Source organism: Rhinopithecus bieti, unplaced genomic scaffold, assembly GCF_001698545.2.
Source record: "Rhinopithecus bieti isolate Rb0 unplaced genomic scaffold, ASM169854v2 scaffold_13029, whole genome shotgun sequence".
NCBI classification, from domain to species: domain Eukaryota; kingdom Metazoa; phylum Chordata; class Mammalia; order Primates; family Cercopithecidae; genus Rhinopithecus; species Rhinopithecus bieti.
In genome coordinates, this window is record NW_016807982.1 from 2491613 (window position 1) to 2507274 (window position 15662).

At 47.4% G+C, this 15662-nt stretch overlaps 1 protein-coding gene across 1 annotated transcript in view; it reads right to left on the reverse strand.

The window, feature by feature from the left end:
• The window catches only part of DLGAP3 (DLG associated protein 3), a 50792-nt gene that overhangs the window by 4902 nt on the left and 30228 nt on the right, over window positions 1–15662 (reverse strand). The window contains 4 exon segments of the mRNA XM_017884580.1: window positions 726–869; window positions 2763–2854; window positions 3812–4014; window positions 4016–4294. Of these exon segments, the coding sequence (XP_017740069.1) occupies window positions 726–869; window positions 2763–2854; window positions 3812–4014; window positions 4016–4294 (718 nt within the window).

The window sequence follows — 15662 nt, forward strand, 5'->3', positions numbered from 1 at the left end:
GCAGAGGACAGCGCTGAGCTGGGGCGCCGAACTATTCCAACACCTCAGTGCCCGCCCCCGCACCCCCCGCGCCCGGAGCGCTGACGACCGCGTGGCTCCAAACGCGATGGCGCTCAGAATCCGCCACGGATCCCATGACCTGAAGCCCCACCTGCGCCTGTTCCGACAAGGTCAAATCCCCACATTTTCCACCAAAGCGCAGCGCGTTCAAGCGCCCCCTGGTGGCGCCATTCTCAACAGCTCGCATCAGAACCGGGTTTTCCCTCGGGGTCCTGACCCGGAGGAGGGAGTTCCCGACCCAGGCTCCGCAATGAGGGTGCACATACCAGGCCTCTGGCCCTCATCGCAGACAAGGTCCAGCGACCTGGCGGCTGAGGGGACTCTCAAGGCTCTGCCCTGGATGCCTAGGCCCTTCCTTCTGTAAGGTCTACTTTTGCCTTTTGCTCCCTCCAGCTGCAGCCGCCACTCCCTGCCCCCCGCTCCCCCGCGCTGAGGAAGCCTTGGGGTTCTGGCAGCTCAAGCACTGATGAGCACTGGGGCCAAGCAGATGGCAGTGGCCACGAGCATGGTCACTCTGGAAGGGGACTATCACCTGTCCAAGGCTGCCCTTGCTGCCTATGGGTCCCTTCCTCTGCCCCCTTGTTCATCCCACCCTTCACCTCTCTGGGGAGGGGTGAAGATTTCCCAGAGTCTGGCCTCTTTGCCTAAAGGGACCCCAGCCCCACCTTAGGCTCCAGGAGTTTCCAGCTGTTGGCCTTGAGTTGCTGTAGCTCCAGGAACTTGAGGGTCACATCCTCGATGGAGAGCTGTAGGAGGTCCCAGAAACCCGCCAGGTCCTGGAAGGTGGGCACAGGGAACGCAGTGGGATCCTGCAGCAGAGGAAGGCAGAGGGAAAGTGATTGGTCAGGGAGATCTGAGCCCCAGGCAGGACTATCCCGCGGGAACCTGCCCCCGATAATTCTTCATGGGTTCTTTTCTGTTTTCCCTAAGTGCTGGCCAGTCTGAGAAACAAAGGGAAAGAGTACAAAAGAGGCAAATTTTAAAGCTGTGTGTCAGGGGAGACATCAGATGTCAGCAGCTTCCGTGATGCCCCCAAGCCACAAAACCAGCAAGTTTTATTAGTGATTTTCAAAAGGGGAGGGAGTGTACGAATAGGGTGTGGGTCACAGACATCGCATGCTTCACAAGGTAATAAAATATCACAAGGCAAATGGAGGCAGGGCGAGATCACAGGACCAGGGTGAAATTAAAATTGCTAATAAAGTTTTGGGCATGCATTGTCATTGATAGTATCTTATCAGGAGACAGGGTTTGAGAGTAGACAACCCATCTGACCAAAATTTATTAGGCAGGAATTTCCTCATCCTAATAGGCCTGGGAGTGCTACAGGAGACAGGGGCTTATTTCATCCCTTATCTACAACTGTAAAAGACAGATGTTCCCAAAGCAGCCATTTCAGAGACCTCCCCTTGGGAATGCATTCTCTTTCTCAGGGATGTTCCTTGCTGAGAAAAGAATTCAGTGATATTTCTCCTATGGGAGACATCAGATGTCAGCAGCTTCCGTGATGCCCCCAAGCCACAAAACCAGCAAGTTTTTATTAGTGATTTTCAAAAGGGGAGGGAGTGTACGAATAGGGTGTGGGTCACAGACATCGCATGCTTCACAAGGTAATAAAATATCACAAGGCAAATGGAGGCAGGGCGAGATCACAGGACCAGGGTGAAATTAAAATTGCTAATAAAGTTTTGGGCATGCATTGTCATTGATAGTATCTTATCAGGAGACAGGGTTTGAGAGTAGACAACCCATCTGACCAAAATTTATTAGGCAGGAATTTCCTCATCCTAATAGGCCTGGGAGTGCTACAGGAGACAGGGGCTTATTTCATCCCTTATCTACAACTGTAAAAGACAGATGTTCCCAAAGCAGCCATTTCAGAGACCTCCCCTTGGGAATGCATTCTCTTTCTCAGGGATGTTCCTTGCTGAGAAAAAGAATTCAGTGATAGTTCTCCTATTTGCTTTTGAAAGAAGAGAAATACGGCTCTGTTCTGCCTGGCTCACAGGCAGCCAGACTTTAAGGTTATCTCCCTTGTTCCCTGAAAATCGCTGTTATCCTGTTCTTAAGGTGCCCAGATTTCATATTGTTCAAATACATATGCGCTACAAACAATTTGTGCAGTTAACGCAATCATCACAGGGTCCTTGGGCAACATACATCCTCAGCTTACAAAGATGACGAGATTAAGAGATTAAAGACAGGCATAGGAAATCACAAGAATATTGACTGGGGAAGTGATAAGTGTCCATGAAATCTTCAGAATTTATGTTCAGAGATTGCAGTAAAGACAGGTGTAAGAAATTATAAAAGTATTAATTTGAGGAATAAATGTCCATGAAATCTTCACAATTTATGTTCTTCTGCCATGGCGTCAGCCAGTCCCTCCATTCGGGGTCCCTGACTTCCCGCAACAAGGACAAGAGAAAGTCCTATCCACTTTTACTGCCAGGAACCTCAGCCTGGGAGAGTGGGTGGGGGCTGGGAGACAGGGGGACAAGAAAGAGCCCAGCCCTCCCTTCTTGTGCACAAACACCTGGCCCTACCTCCAGGCACAAGATTGACAGCTACCCCTGCAGGCATGCAGGCCTGGTCTCACCTCTGGTACACACACAGTCTGGGTCACCTGCCTGTCTCACCTCCAGCACACACACACTCTGGGTCACATATATCTGGTAGGATCTACTACTACGGGCACTCACCATGCTTTGCTGACACAGCCGGAAGAACTGCTGAACCTTCTGGGACAGGAGAAGTTGTGTGCTGCCCACAGCACTGCGGATCTTCTCCAGGACTAGAAAGCAGAAGGAAATTCAGGGAGGGAAATGATGCATCTCCTTCCCCAGACTCCAGGAAGTCTGCCCTGAATGCTGACCCCTCGGTTGCTTGGCACTGTCTATCCATCAGTCTCCTCCAGCCCCAGCCCCATCCTATCCTCAAGTTCATAACAAGTTCTTGCTCCACTACACCAAGACTGTATCCTCAGACCCTGATGTTCCCTCCTTCATACAGCCTACATTTCTTGAGTGCTCATCCTCCTTTATCCTTTCTCCCTCCCATATCAGCAAACAGACAGAAACCAGCCCCAGCCTAGCCTATAGCATTGGCCAGGGCATTAGCTCAGTGACCACCCATTGGCTAAGCTTTGTTCATCACTCATCAGTGCATGCAAGACTCCTTGGCTCTTTAAGAATGACCAAGTAAGTTAATGTACGTAACACATCTTCATAGTCACTGTCCCCTCAACTCAGAGATTCTGGAGTAAGACTGTGTCTCTCAGTGGATCTGACTTACAGGAAGGGCCAGGCTTTCCCTCGGGCCAGGGCCATGTCTCCCTGGCTGAATCTCCCTCATCTATGCCTCAGACAGGATCTGACATTGTGAACTGCCTCCCTCTCTGTAATCTTGGTCCCACCACCTGGATCCTCACACCAGTCCAGATCTTAGTCCCCATAAACTTGGTGATTTGGACTAGTAGCCATCCATAGAAGGTCCAGCCCTTTGGCCTGCATTGTCTGCAGTGCCAGCCCCTGGCCTCTAAAGCTGCACCGTGTGCACCCTGCTCCCTTCCAAGAGCTCCCAGCATGCCTTGCTGCCAATGTTGACCCGCCAGGCTCCAATGCAGATCAGTGAGGCACAAACTGAAGGGGCCTCCTGTTACACTGCAGCCCCAGCCACCCCCATCAGGGTCTCCTGAGCACACACTAGGCCATGGTCCCCAGAGTCCCCTCATTCCGATGCCGTGACTCACTCTCCTCGGGTAGCTCATAGTCCTCCGCCTCACGCTCCATCTGCTGGCACCAGTGCTCCAGCTTCTCCACCTCTGCCCGCAGCATCTTGATGAACCACTCGCCGTCCCGTGGGCAGGGGGACGCGCGGCCTGAGTCGGGGAGGCTACGTGAACCGCGCTCTATCCAGGAGTCACGGCGGCCGGCCCCGGGGCCGGGGGTGGGGCGGGGCAGGGCCGGGCGACCCATCGGTGGCCGGCGGCTCATACGGCAGTGGGTAGCCCTCGCGGTAGGCCCACTGGCCCTGCGTGTGGACCGTGCGGAAGACTGAGTAAGTGGGGGCCCGGGGCCCAGGCTGGGGCTCAGAGGCGTGCCTCTGGAAAGAACGTCCAAACTGCAGGGCCTTGTCTTCTGTGGCAACCGTGGCCAGTCCTGCCAGGCCCTCCAGCTCCAGGTCTGCCTGCACGCCGGCCGTCACACTGTTGGAGCGCTTGAACCTTGCTCGCCTGGGGAGAGGGGTGGCTGTCATCCCCCATCGCCCAGGCTCACGCCAGCTCTCACCTCCACCCCAAGCCAAAAAAAGGAAGGGAATGAGGAAGGGAACCTACAAAGTGATGGACATTAACCTATGCACTTTAAATATATTGGTCCTTGCAACAGCTATGTACATAATACACCTACCTATTGCACCACCTCTAGACAGGGGTGATATCCAAACTATTTAGCAACCAGTTCAGTCCATGGACAGAGCAGATGCTGGCATACGCCAGGCAGAGCAGGCACAGACCAAAATGCTGCAGCAGTGCCCTGGAGAGGCTAGATTGTGGGGTGGGTCAGAGGAGCCAGGGTGGTGGCTCTTTACCAGTGAAGACAGAAGTATTTCAAATTTTTTTTTTTTTTTTTTTTTTTTTGAGATGAAGTTTTGCTCTTGTTGCCCAGGCTGGAGTGCAATGGCGCGATCTCGGCTCACCATAACCTCTGCCTCCTGGGTTCAAGCGATTCTCCTGCTTCAGCCTCCTGAGTAACTGGGATTACAGGCATACGCCTTTTGTCTCTTTTTGGAAGAGACAGGGTTTCTCCATGTTGATCAGGCCAGTCTCAAACTCCCAACCTCAGGTGATCCGCCCACCTCGGCCTCCCAAAGTGCTGGGATTACAGGCGTGAGCCACCACGCCTGGCCAAAGTATTTCAGTATTTTAACAAATGCTATGTCTATGCTAGTTTACACCAGCTGCACTAGAGTGTCCTCAGCCCTACCTAGAGATGAGTAAACCAAGTCAACCCAGCTTCAAAGTAGCAGAGCCAGGATTTGGACTCAGGGCTGCTGGGCTCCACAGTCCAAGCACTTCGCACTGCACCAGCTGCTAGAACATCACAGGAAGAAATGCCTTGGAGCAGCTGCGGGTGGAGTGGGCCTGCAGCTGGGAGGACTTCTCTAGGGACCCCGATGGCTCAGCCCAGAGCCTGGCCAGACACAGTAAGTCAGTGCCAGTGGAGCTGTATTAAGTTGTTTGCAGGAATGACATAGGGCTTGGAAATTTCTTGTCTTTGAGTTAATAATATGCAAATCTTATGCAAACCAGAAAGTCAACTGACCTTGTTCATTTTTTCCCTGAATTCAGAGTTCTTTTCTATAAAGAAGTCAGCGGTCCCTTAAGATGCATGAGGTTGGGACCAGGCAATACTTTAAGAAGTGGGAGCCAGGAGATGTGGGAGGTGGGAGATAAACAGAAGATCAAGGTTTGGAAATTCAAGGACCACAAAAGAAAAGCCTGTGTGTCCTGAGCTACCTCCACCCCTACATGGTCAGAAGGGATTGTGGGGCCAGCTCTACGGGTCCCTCTACCTCCCCAAGAGACTCTCCCAACCCCCGCAACTTCAGCCTTCCTCTTGCTGCCCAGGCCTTCTCTCCCTGCCTGCCTGCCTACTTCTCTCCAGCTGGCAGGCTGCCTGCTGGGAGCCTGTTGCCATAGAAACCAGGCCCAGAAGGATGCTGCAGGACCCAGGAAGGAGAGATGCACTCATGTGCAGTCTCCAACGAGCCCTATGTCCCAACCCCCACCCAGAGAGGGAGAAGGAGAGAGAACATATCCTCATTGCCTCCCACACAATCTTCCCCTCAGTGTCTGCCCTGTCCTGCCCTGGTCAAGGCTTGTACCACCATCTGCCCTGATGATTAAACTGGCCTCCTTTCAGATACCTCTGCCTCCATGAGTACCCTGCAGAGGAAGAGCATGGGACCAGGAGTTAGCTCTGAGTTCTAATGCTGGCTTTGTCACTGTGTACCTTTGTCACTCACCCTCCATCTAGGTCATCCAATGTGTATGTGTATGTACTTAAAATATATATATATATATATATTAGATATAAATATACACACATATATACATCTAAAAATACACACATATATACAATTATAGAAATAGATAAGTAATTGCCAAGGTAGCTCCTCTCTCTAAAATTACATTTTGCATATTTTAAGATCTGGGGCCCTCCCCAGTCCACCCAAGACTGGAGTAGTCTTCCTAAAGCTGAGCTCTGCCAAGTCATTCCTCTGCTCAAAACGCTTCCACGGTCCCCTACTACCAACAAGACAAAGTTCAGACTTCCTGTACCAGCATTATCTGAGGCCCTGATGCCCTGGACACAGTCCTCCTCTTCAACCTCATCTCCCCCACATTCTCCTTGTTCCCCAAGTTGACTCCAAGTCTTTGCACACGCTATTTCCCTGCCTGAAATGTCCATTCCCTGCTTAAGTCCTGTTTCACCTGTTTCACCCCCCTCTCCCCCCAAGACCACACCTGAGTACCACACCTCCCTCAGCAGCCCTCCTGGCTTCACAGGCAGCCCTGCCGTTCAGGCAGATTGTTCTTTCTGGTGAGAGTCTTGCGTGTCTAACTGCAGTTAGGATGCACCTTGACTTGCTTTGAATGTTCGTGTGCCTTTGTGCTCTAGTTAGCTTGTGGCTCCTTCAGAGCTACAGCTGTTGCAAACCACAAAGGTAATGGAGGGGTTTGCTCCAATAAATACGTGCCTGATAATCTGCCATGCCTGTGTGCTTTCCTGTCACCCCTGCTAAACACAGCTCTGTCCTTCAGCACTGCCATGTTCACTGCCTTCCACCTGTCCTCTGAGATGTCCTGAGAGGATCCCATTCCATCGTGATGGAAACAGTATGGAAACAGCCATACTGCCGGGAACAGAAGCACCAAGTGCCCCAGGCTGCATGCTTCTCAAGTCACTGCCTCAGTGAGCTCTCTCACATGTCTGCCTCAAAGGAGACCAAGGAAGTCGAGGAGCTGATGGGATGACCGGAAGCACAGTCCTCACCAACGCTCCCGGCCAGCAGCCAGAGATGTGTACAGCACAAGCAGGAGGTGCTCATCCCTATGCAAGTGGCATTTAAAACCAGCAGTGTGGGCCAAGCTCACCCAAGAAAAGAACAACGGATCCAAGATCCAAACCCTGGGGAAACATGGACATTTCAGGGGTGGGTGGAGATGGTGCAGCTCATAGAGGAGTCTAAGCCGGAAAGGAAGACTGAGAAAACCAGCAGAAAGTGACATAAAAGCAGAGAGGGGACAGAAAGGTCTCATGAAGGAATGGGCAGCTAATATGGAAAACGCAGCCGGTTAAGAATGAAAGGTGCCCACGGATTTGGCAATCTGGAAGCCACGGGTGATCCAAGCAAGAGTGGGTTTGGTGGAATGTGGGGGCAGATGCAGACTGCAGCAGGTTGTCAGGAGGTGGAGAAAACTAGTCAAGGCAACCCTCAAAGAGCCTGGCTGAGAAGGGAGGAAGGCAGAAGAGAATGTACTGTTAAAGAGGGATATTTTGTTTTGGGTGCTTCTTGCTTGCTGTATCCCAAGAGGAAAGAACCTGTAGGCAGAATAATAGCCACCAAAGGAATCCACATCCTAATCCCCAGGACCTGTGAAGAATATGTCACCTTCCACAGCAAAAAAGGAATTTGCAGATGTGATTAAGTTAAGGATACTAAGAGGAGACTCTGCTGGATTATCCTGGTGTAATCACATTTTGTAAATTAAAGAGGGAGGCAGAAGAGTCAGAGAAGAAGATGGAACGACAGAATCAAGGTTGGAATAATGCAACCTGGGGACTCAGCCCACCACTGCTGGCTCTGAAGACAGAAGCAGGCTGCAAGCGAAGGAGTGCAGTCAGCCTCTAAAAACTGGAAAAAGTGACTAAATGGATGCTTCCCAGAGCCTTCCAGAGTCCAGTTCGAAACCCCATTGAGACTCTGACCCCAGATAATAAATATGTATTGTTTTCTATCACTGAATTTGTGATCATTTTTTTCAGCAGGAATACGAAATTAACACAACCTGTAAAGAGAAGTGGAATGAAGAGAGAGAAGAGAGAAGGAGCCAGATATAAGGGGGATAAAAAAGAATAACATCTTCTGAGCACTTAGTATGTGCCAGGAGAAGCACTTTCCATGAATAAACACGCTCAGTCCTCACAAACAGTCCCACTCTATGGGTGTTAGTATCAGCCCTACTAATAGATCAGAAAACCGAGGCTTAAGGGAGTTGACTCCTAAAATAAAGGCAGGGCTGTTGGAAGAGACAAGGGAAGAGATCTAAGTAAGCTGGGGTTTGGCTTGGAAGTGGACAGAAGTCCCACCAGTTGACCCCAGTCATCACAATGAAATGGGTGATGGGGGGTGGTTATCTGCCGGAGATGTCTGGGGAGTAGGGAAAGGAATGAAAATGAGCAGCTTTAGGGGGGGCATTAGAACAGAGCGGTTAGGGCCGTGTGCTCTGGAGCCTTGCCCAGGTCCAAAACCCAGCTCTGTGGCTTGTGCCTCATTTCCCCATCTGTAAATGAGAATGATAATAGTAACAGTTCATAAGATTGTTGTGAGATAATATCCATAAAGAACTCAGAACAGCACCCTGCCTGCCCATTGTGTTAGCTATTCTAGAGAAGTAGAATGGTTTGCAGCTCTCACTGAAAAGAAAGGGAGCTGGACAAACACAATCATCGGAATGTAGCACTGAGAACCCGGCTAGGGCATTGTAGTTATTAATTATTATGATTGCTGTTGATCATTTCCATCTGTTCTCCCACAGCGCTTTGAACAAAACTCTTTTATACTCCATATCACATTGTATCATTGCTGGTTATTTGCATAAGTGTCTCCTCACTAAATAGGGCAGTTCATCACACAGAAACGTTGGCTGGTTGGTTGGTTGGTTGGAAGGAAGGAAGGATGGTAGAGACCACTAACTGTCTTCTAAGATCCACTCTCCACTTCCCCCTTAGTAGCAGAACCCCACCATTTTATGTTGGATGCATGGCTACTTTGAATAAAGATTCTTTCCCATTCTCCCTACCAACTAGATGTAGCCATGTGAGTAAGTTCTAGCCCATGAGACAAAAGTAGAAGTGGCATGTGCAACTTCCAGAAAGTGTCCTTAAAAGGAGGAGGTATGCCCTTCTTTGTCTCTTCCTCCTTCCCAGTCACCAGAATGCAGACATGATGGCTGGACCTCAAGCAGCCATTTTGAAACATGAGACCAAAGGGAAGTGCTAAGTGGGGTGGGGGGATGAAGAATAAGATAGAAGGCTCTGGGCCCTGACACTGTGGGGCACCTACCAGACCTCAACTAAGTCTCCCTGGATTTCCTCTAAGTAAGAGAAAATAAACTTCTATCATATTTAAATCACTGTTGTTTGGGGGTTTTCTAGAACTCACAGTCAAACCCACTCCTAACTATAACAGATGAATTTTTAGAATAGTGAAGTTCAGGGCTTATGTCGCTATTTAGTTTTGGATTTGGCAGTATTTGCTGTGGTGTCCACCAACAGCTGTCAGCACAGGATGGAAACTGGCTTCAGCTGTGAATTGTCATTAATGCGTAACAATGCGTTCACAGTATTTTCTCCCAAGCCTTTAAATGTGGCTGCAGAAGCCTCCTCCCTTTGAGTTCTCCAAGGTGACAATGATTACATTCCTGATGATTCTGCTAGTTGTTATCATGGTTACTTCAGGGAGAGTTTCCACTGTGATTCTACTTCAGGGAGAGTTTCTACTGTGATTCTCTGGGGGATAACATAAAAGCCTCTGGGTAGAAGCTGGATTATCCCAAGAGACACAGTATCCAAGGAAAGCTCAGTATCCAGAAGTTGTTGAGAGGTTTTGCCAGGAGTATTTGGCAGCAGGCTGGAGGGGTGGGAGGGGAGTGGGTAGGGAGGGGAAGGACGGTGTCATTTCAACTAGGCATAGCCTTCAAACTAGCTGCTATAGAAGCTCCTGTGTGAAGGCATCTAAAAGCCTAAACATATAATCAAGCAGGGCTCACTGAACCCACCACTCCAGCCTGGGGGCTGTGACAGGGATGCCAAGCAGAGGCTAGGGTGGGAGATTCAGGAGGAGTCATGAGGGTGAGTCAGGAACTGTCCTAAAGTTGCAGGCTCAGGAATGGAGGCGGCATCTGCGCCCAGGGCTTTGGGCAGTCAGCTTCTCGTTGCTTTTGCAGGACTGTTCTTGGAATATAACTTCATGGGGATGGAAGCTTCCTTCCCAGGCCTCAAGGGGCCATTCTTTCAGCATATACCCTTCCCAAGGTCCCAAAGCTATAAATGACCATAATGTTAAGGAAAGGGTAGGCAGGTCTTCCTCCACAGAGTTCTCCAGGTGGCCCTTAGTGGGCACAAGCAGGTATGAGTAGGGATGTCAGATAAAATATAGGACTCCCAGTTGAATTTGAATTTCAGATAAATGACAGATTTTTTTAGTATAAGTTATGTCCCAAATATTGCATGTGACATATTAAAATGTATTCATTGTTTATCTGATCATCAAACTTAACTGGGCATCCTGGTAGTTTTTGTTTCTTTATTTTGGCGAGTTTTGCTGTTGATGTTGTTGGTTTTGTTTTTGCTAAATTTACAGTTTAAGATAAGGTCTTTCTGGGGGGAATCTAAAGGTGGAAGATACAGGCATATCCCCATGGTTAGAGAGAGTTGGAGGCAAAAATCCCATTTTCGATGACTTCAAAAGGCCACTTGCTAATATTCAGCAAGGCATTTGATGCATCCTTTTATCATGTCCCAGAGTGTGCTGGGTCTAGGGAAACAGGTGCCGTAAGGACACATTGAGACACGGCTGGTAACTGATTAAGTATGTTCTCTCTCACCACAAGGCCTTAGCATATGCTATTCCTTCTGCCTGGAATCTTATCTTCCATTTTTCACTCAGTTAATTTTTGTTCATCCTTTAGATCTCCATGCAAATGTCACTTCCCAGGGAAGCCATGCCTGACACCTCTGGCAGACTCAAAGCCCCATAGTCTACACTGTCATGGCTCACATGCCTCTCCTTTGCGGTACCTGGCACAGTGGCTATGTCATTCATGAGATTCTTAGATTAACTTGGTGGTAAGCTTTGCACGGGCAGGAGCTGTCTCTGGTTCTGCTCACCTTTGCATCCTCAGTGCCCAGCACAGTGTTTGGCAAATAATACAGATCCAATAAATATCTATGGACAGATGAATCTTGGCGGGGGTGTGTGCGGTGGAGATAGAACTGAAGGGGTGCCAGCCCCCTCCTCGTATATTCTACGCCAAGTGATCACTGATGCTGGGCAACTGGAAGGACTCACAGACAATTCCCAGACAGAAGGGACAATAAGTCCAAAATCCTCACCCAAGAGGTGAGCAGGGAACATCCTGAAAGCCAGAAGAGAAGAGATGTTTCCTGCCCAGCAATTTTTAAAACCAAAGCACAGAGAAAGAAACAGATACTGGGATGAGCGAAACAGCAGTAAGGACAAGAGAGTCAAAGAAAATGGGGCTGGGCTGTGTGCGGCAGGCTAGGCCTGAATGCTGGCCAGGCGAGGCTGCTGGAATTCATGGCTCACTTTTATGCACCAGTTGGGGCATGGTATGTGAGGAGTCAGACTTAAAGTGCCAGGGACATAAGGGACAGAAAGGACTATGCAGGTGTATGACTAAGGACACCTGCAGCAGACAGGCCAGGGAGCCTGGCCAAAGAGATGGGCCAGATTTCCCCTCTCCCCACCTGTCACTCCCTCTGAATTCCCAGTGTGATCACCTGTCCCAGGCAATTTGGTTCTTTAGATGCTTATTCAACACCATGTCCTCTCCTCAGTCCGCCACATCAAGACCTCACCAACCACTTACACGACAGCAAGGAAGGCCACGTTCTCTGCCTGTCCCTGCCCTTCCCTGACTTTCACTCCAAAACACTGCTGAAATTGGCCCACTTCTCTCTGTATCCACTGCTATCAGCCTTACCCAGACCACTGATCAACAGAGTAGACTGAACTAACTTAGGAAGCTCCCACTCACACCCTAAACACATAGAAATGCTGGGATTTAAGAAATCAAAAAGGTGTTTTTGCTACAATGCAGGGCTTGAAAATAGGAATGAGAATTTTCAGGGTAACAGAAACAGGAAGGAAATTCAAAACCCGTATAGTCAGAGAGGGTCTAAGCCAAGTGAACCACAGGGAGATCAGGCCAGACATATGCTAGAGGCTGGATGAAAATGCTGAAGGAGGATGAGAGGAGAGACCCCAAACCTGTGCAGCAAGGGGAGCTGGAAAGAGATCTGTGCACAAAGCCAGCAGCCAAGAAGGTCTGTTTCATTTGCAAACTTGGACTAGAAACACTCATGCCAGGGATGCAGCAATGTGGCCTAGAAGGAGAATGCTGGGAAATCAGAACATGAAGCCTTCCTTGTGTGGGGGTGTGGGGTTCAAATGAGTATTACCCTCGTGAAACACAAGAAACGTCAAGCCTCAAGGGAAGATACTAACTTTAAAATTTCAAGCAATGCTTCAGCATGAAGGAAACTGAACCAGGAGGAAGAAGAGGGCAGTAACAAACAATAGTGAACACACAAATTATGGAAACACACTTGTAAATCTAAACTGTTGAAGCACAAAAGATACAACAGCAGCTGATTTCGCAGACTTTTAAAGAGGTATAATCAAACTGCTAGATAAACATAACATGGAAGATGGGAGGAGAAAATTAAGAAGGAAATTAAAGTGTTCCAAAAGTCTTGTTTTGTGCCTAAGAGGGACAGAAGTACTGACTAATGTTAGACTTTATTAGGAAAATATGAAATTAAGTATATCTGTTAAATTTTTAAGGGAAATCACTACTAAAATGTAAACTTCCAAACCAGTGGAGAGAAGAAGAGAAATAAAGTAAACTCTATTGACTGTTGATCAGTTCAACGTAAGATAAAAAGTAGGAGAGGGAGACAGCAAAGAAAAGCATGTCAACTAGAAAATTTTTAAAGTGATGATAGAAATAAACTCAAATCAGTAAAGAAAAATATATACATGGATTAAATATGTCTAAACTCTAGTTACATATCGCTTATAAGCAACACGTATAGGCCAGGCGCGGTGGCTCACTTCTGTAATCCCAACACTTTGGGAGGCCGAGCCAGGTGGATCACCTAAGGTCAGGAGTTCGAGACCAGCCTGACCAACATGGTGAAACCCCATCTCTACTAAAAATACAAAAAATTAGCCAGGTGTGGTGGCACATGCCTGTAATCCCAGCTACCCAGGTGGCTGAGGCAGGAGAATTGCTAGAACCCGGGAGGCAAGGTTGCAGTGAGCTGAGATCATACGAATGCACTCTAGCCTGGGCGACAAAGCAAGACTCATCTCAAAAAAATAAAAATTAAAAAATAAAAAGCAACACATCTAAGACATAAGGATATAGGAAGGTCGAAAATAAAAGGATGGAAAAAGATGTATTGGAAAATTAACCAAAAGCAAGCAGTCATAGCAATAAAAATCAGGCAAAAAAGACTTCAAGGCAAAAGCCATTAGTAAGGATGAAAAGCAGCCTATTTAATGACAAAAGAGCCAAGCCACCAAGAAGATACAACAATCACAAGCTTGAATGCTTATAAACAGCACATTTTCAAACTGAAGTACAAATTAACAAAGTTACCAGGGAAAATGACATATCCACAATCGTGGTGAGAAATTTGTAACACACCTCTCAGAACTGGTAGATCAAATGTACAAAAAAAGAGATAAACATTTGAAAAATATAATTTATAAATTTGACCATATATGACAGTGGTCTCCAACCTTTTTGGCACCACGGACTAGTTTCGTAGAAGACAATTTTTCCAGAAGTTGCAGGGGGGCGTGGTAGGGGATGGTTTTGGGATGATTCAAGCACATTACATTTATTGGGCATTTTATTTCTATTATTATTACATTGTAATATATAATAAAATAATTATTCCACTCATCATAATGTAGAATCAATAGGAGCTCTGAGCTTGTTTTCCTGCAACTAGACGGTCCCATCTGTGGGTAATGGGAGACAGATTATCAAACATTAGATTCTCATAAGGAGCACACAACCTAGATCCCTCACATACACAGTTCACAATAGGGTTCAGGCTCCAATGAGAATCGAATGCTACCGCAGATCTGACAGGAGGCGGAGCTGAGGCAGTAATGCTCACTCGCCTGCTGTGCACCTCCTGTTGTGCCTGGTTCCTAACAGGCCATGGACAAGTACCAGTCCCCCGCCCGGGGTTTGGGGACCCCGATATATGATATACAAATATATAATGAAGGAAGTCTCAACAAATTCTAAGGAATAAATGTAACAGATACATAATATGACCACAATGGAGCATATTTAGAAATCTGTAATGAAAAGGCAGTTCCCTGTCAAAAAAATTCATTTGAAAACTTAAAAAAAAAATTATTGTAAAACTTCATAGGTTAAAAAAGAAATTATGAGAAAAGTGATGAAAGATGAAAGTTACATCTTCAGAAATGTACAATAAAAATGCTGCTTCTCAAAACTTATGAGATACAGCCATGAAAGTATATAGATATAAGGGAAGTTACAGCCCTAACAGCACATGTTAAAACATAACAAATATTGAAAGTTAGGGATGAATTCAAGACGCACAAAAAAACACAAACACAGCAGATGAAAGAAAATAATCAAAAGTAGTAGAAGAAAGGAAATATTAAAGATTGCTCACCAAAACCAAACACTAGTTTTTTTAAAAGACAAATAAAATATAAATTTCAACATACTTTTTTTTCTTTCCCCCCCTTTTCTTTCTTTGACACAGGGTCTCACTGTCTCAAAGACAGGCTGAAGTACAGTGGTGTGATCAGAGATCATGGCAGCCTCAAACCCATGGGCTCAAGTTATCCACCTGCCTCAGCCTCCCCAGGAGCTGGAACTACAGATGCACACCACCAAGCCTAGCTAATTTTTGCATTTTTTTGTAGAAATCTGGTCTCACTATGTTGCCCAGGCTCATCTTGAACTCCTGACCTCAAGCAATCCTCCCACCTCAGCCTCCCGAAGTACTGGGATTATAGGTGTGAGTTACTGTGCCCAGCCTAAAAATATATTTAAATGATAAAATATACAAACCTCAGGCAAGGCTGATTCAAGAAAGAGAAGCAAGACATAAATATATGGTATTAGAAATAAGAAGGGAGCCAAGCACAGTGGCTCAGGCCTGTAATCCCAGGACTTTGGGAGGCTGAGGCAGGCGGATCACTTGAGGTCAGGAGTTCAAGACCAGCCTGGTCAACATAGTGAAAACCCATCTCTACTAAAAGTACAAAAATTAGCCAGGCATGGTGGCAGATGCCTGTAATCCCAGCTACTCGGGAGGAGGCGGAGGTTGCAGTGAGCCAAGCTCGCATCACTGCACTGCAGCCTGGGCAACAGAGTGTGACTCTGTCTCAAAAAAAAAAAAAAAAAAAAAAAGAAGAAATGCAAAGGGAGATATCAATATAGAGATGCAATAAATATTGATAACACATTTTAATACTATGAGAAAGAATATTTGTGCCAAAACTTTGAA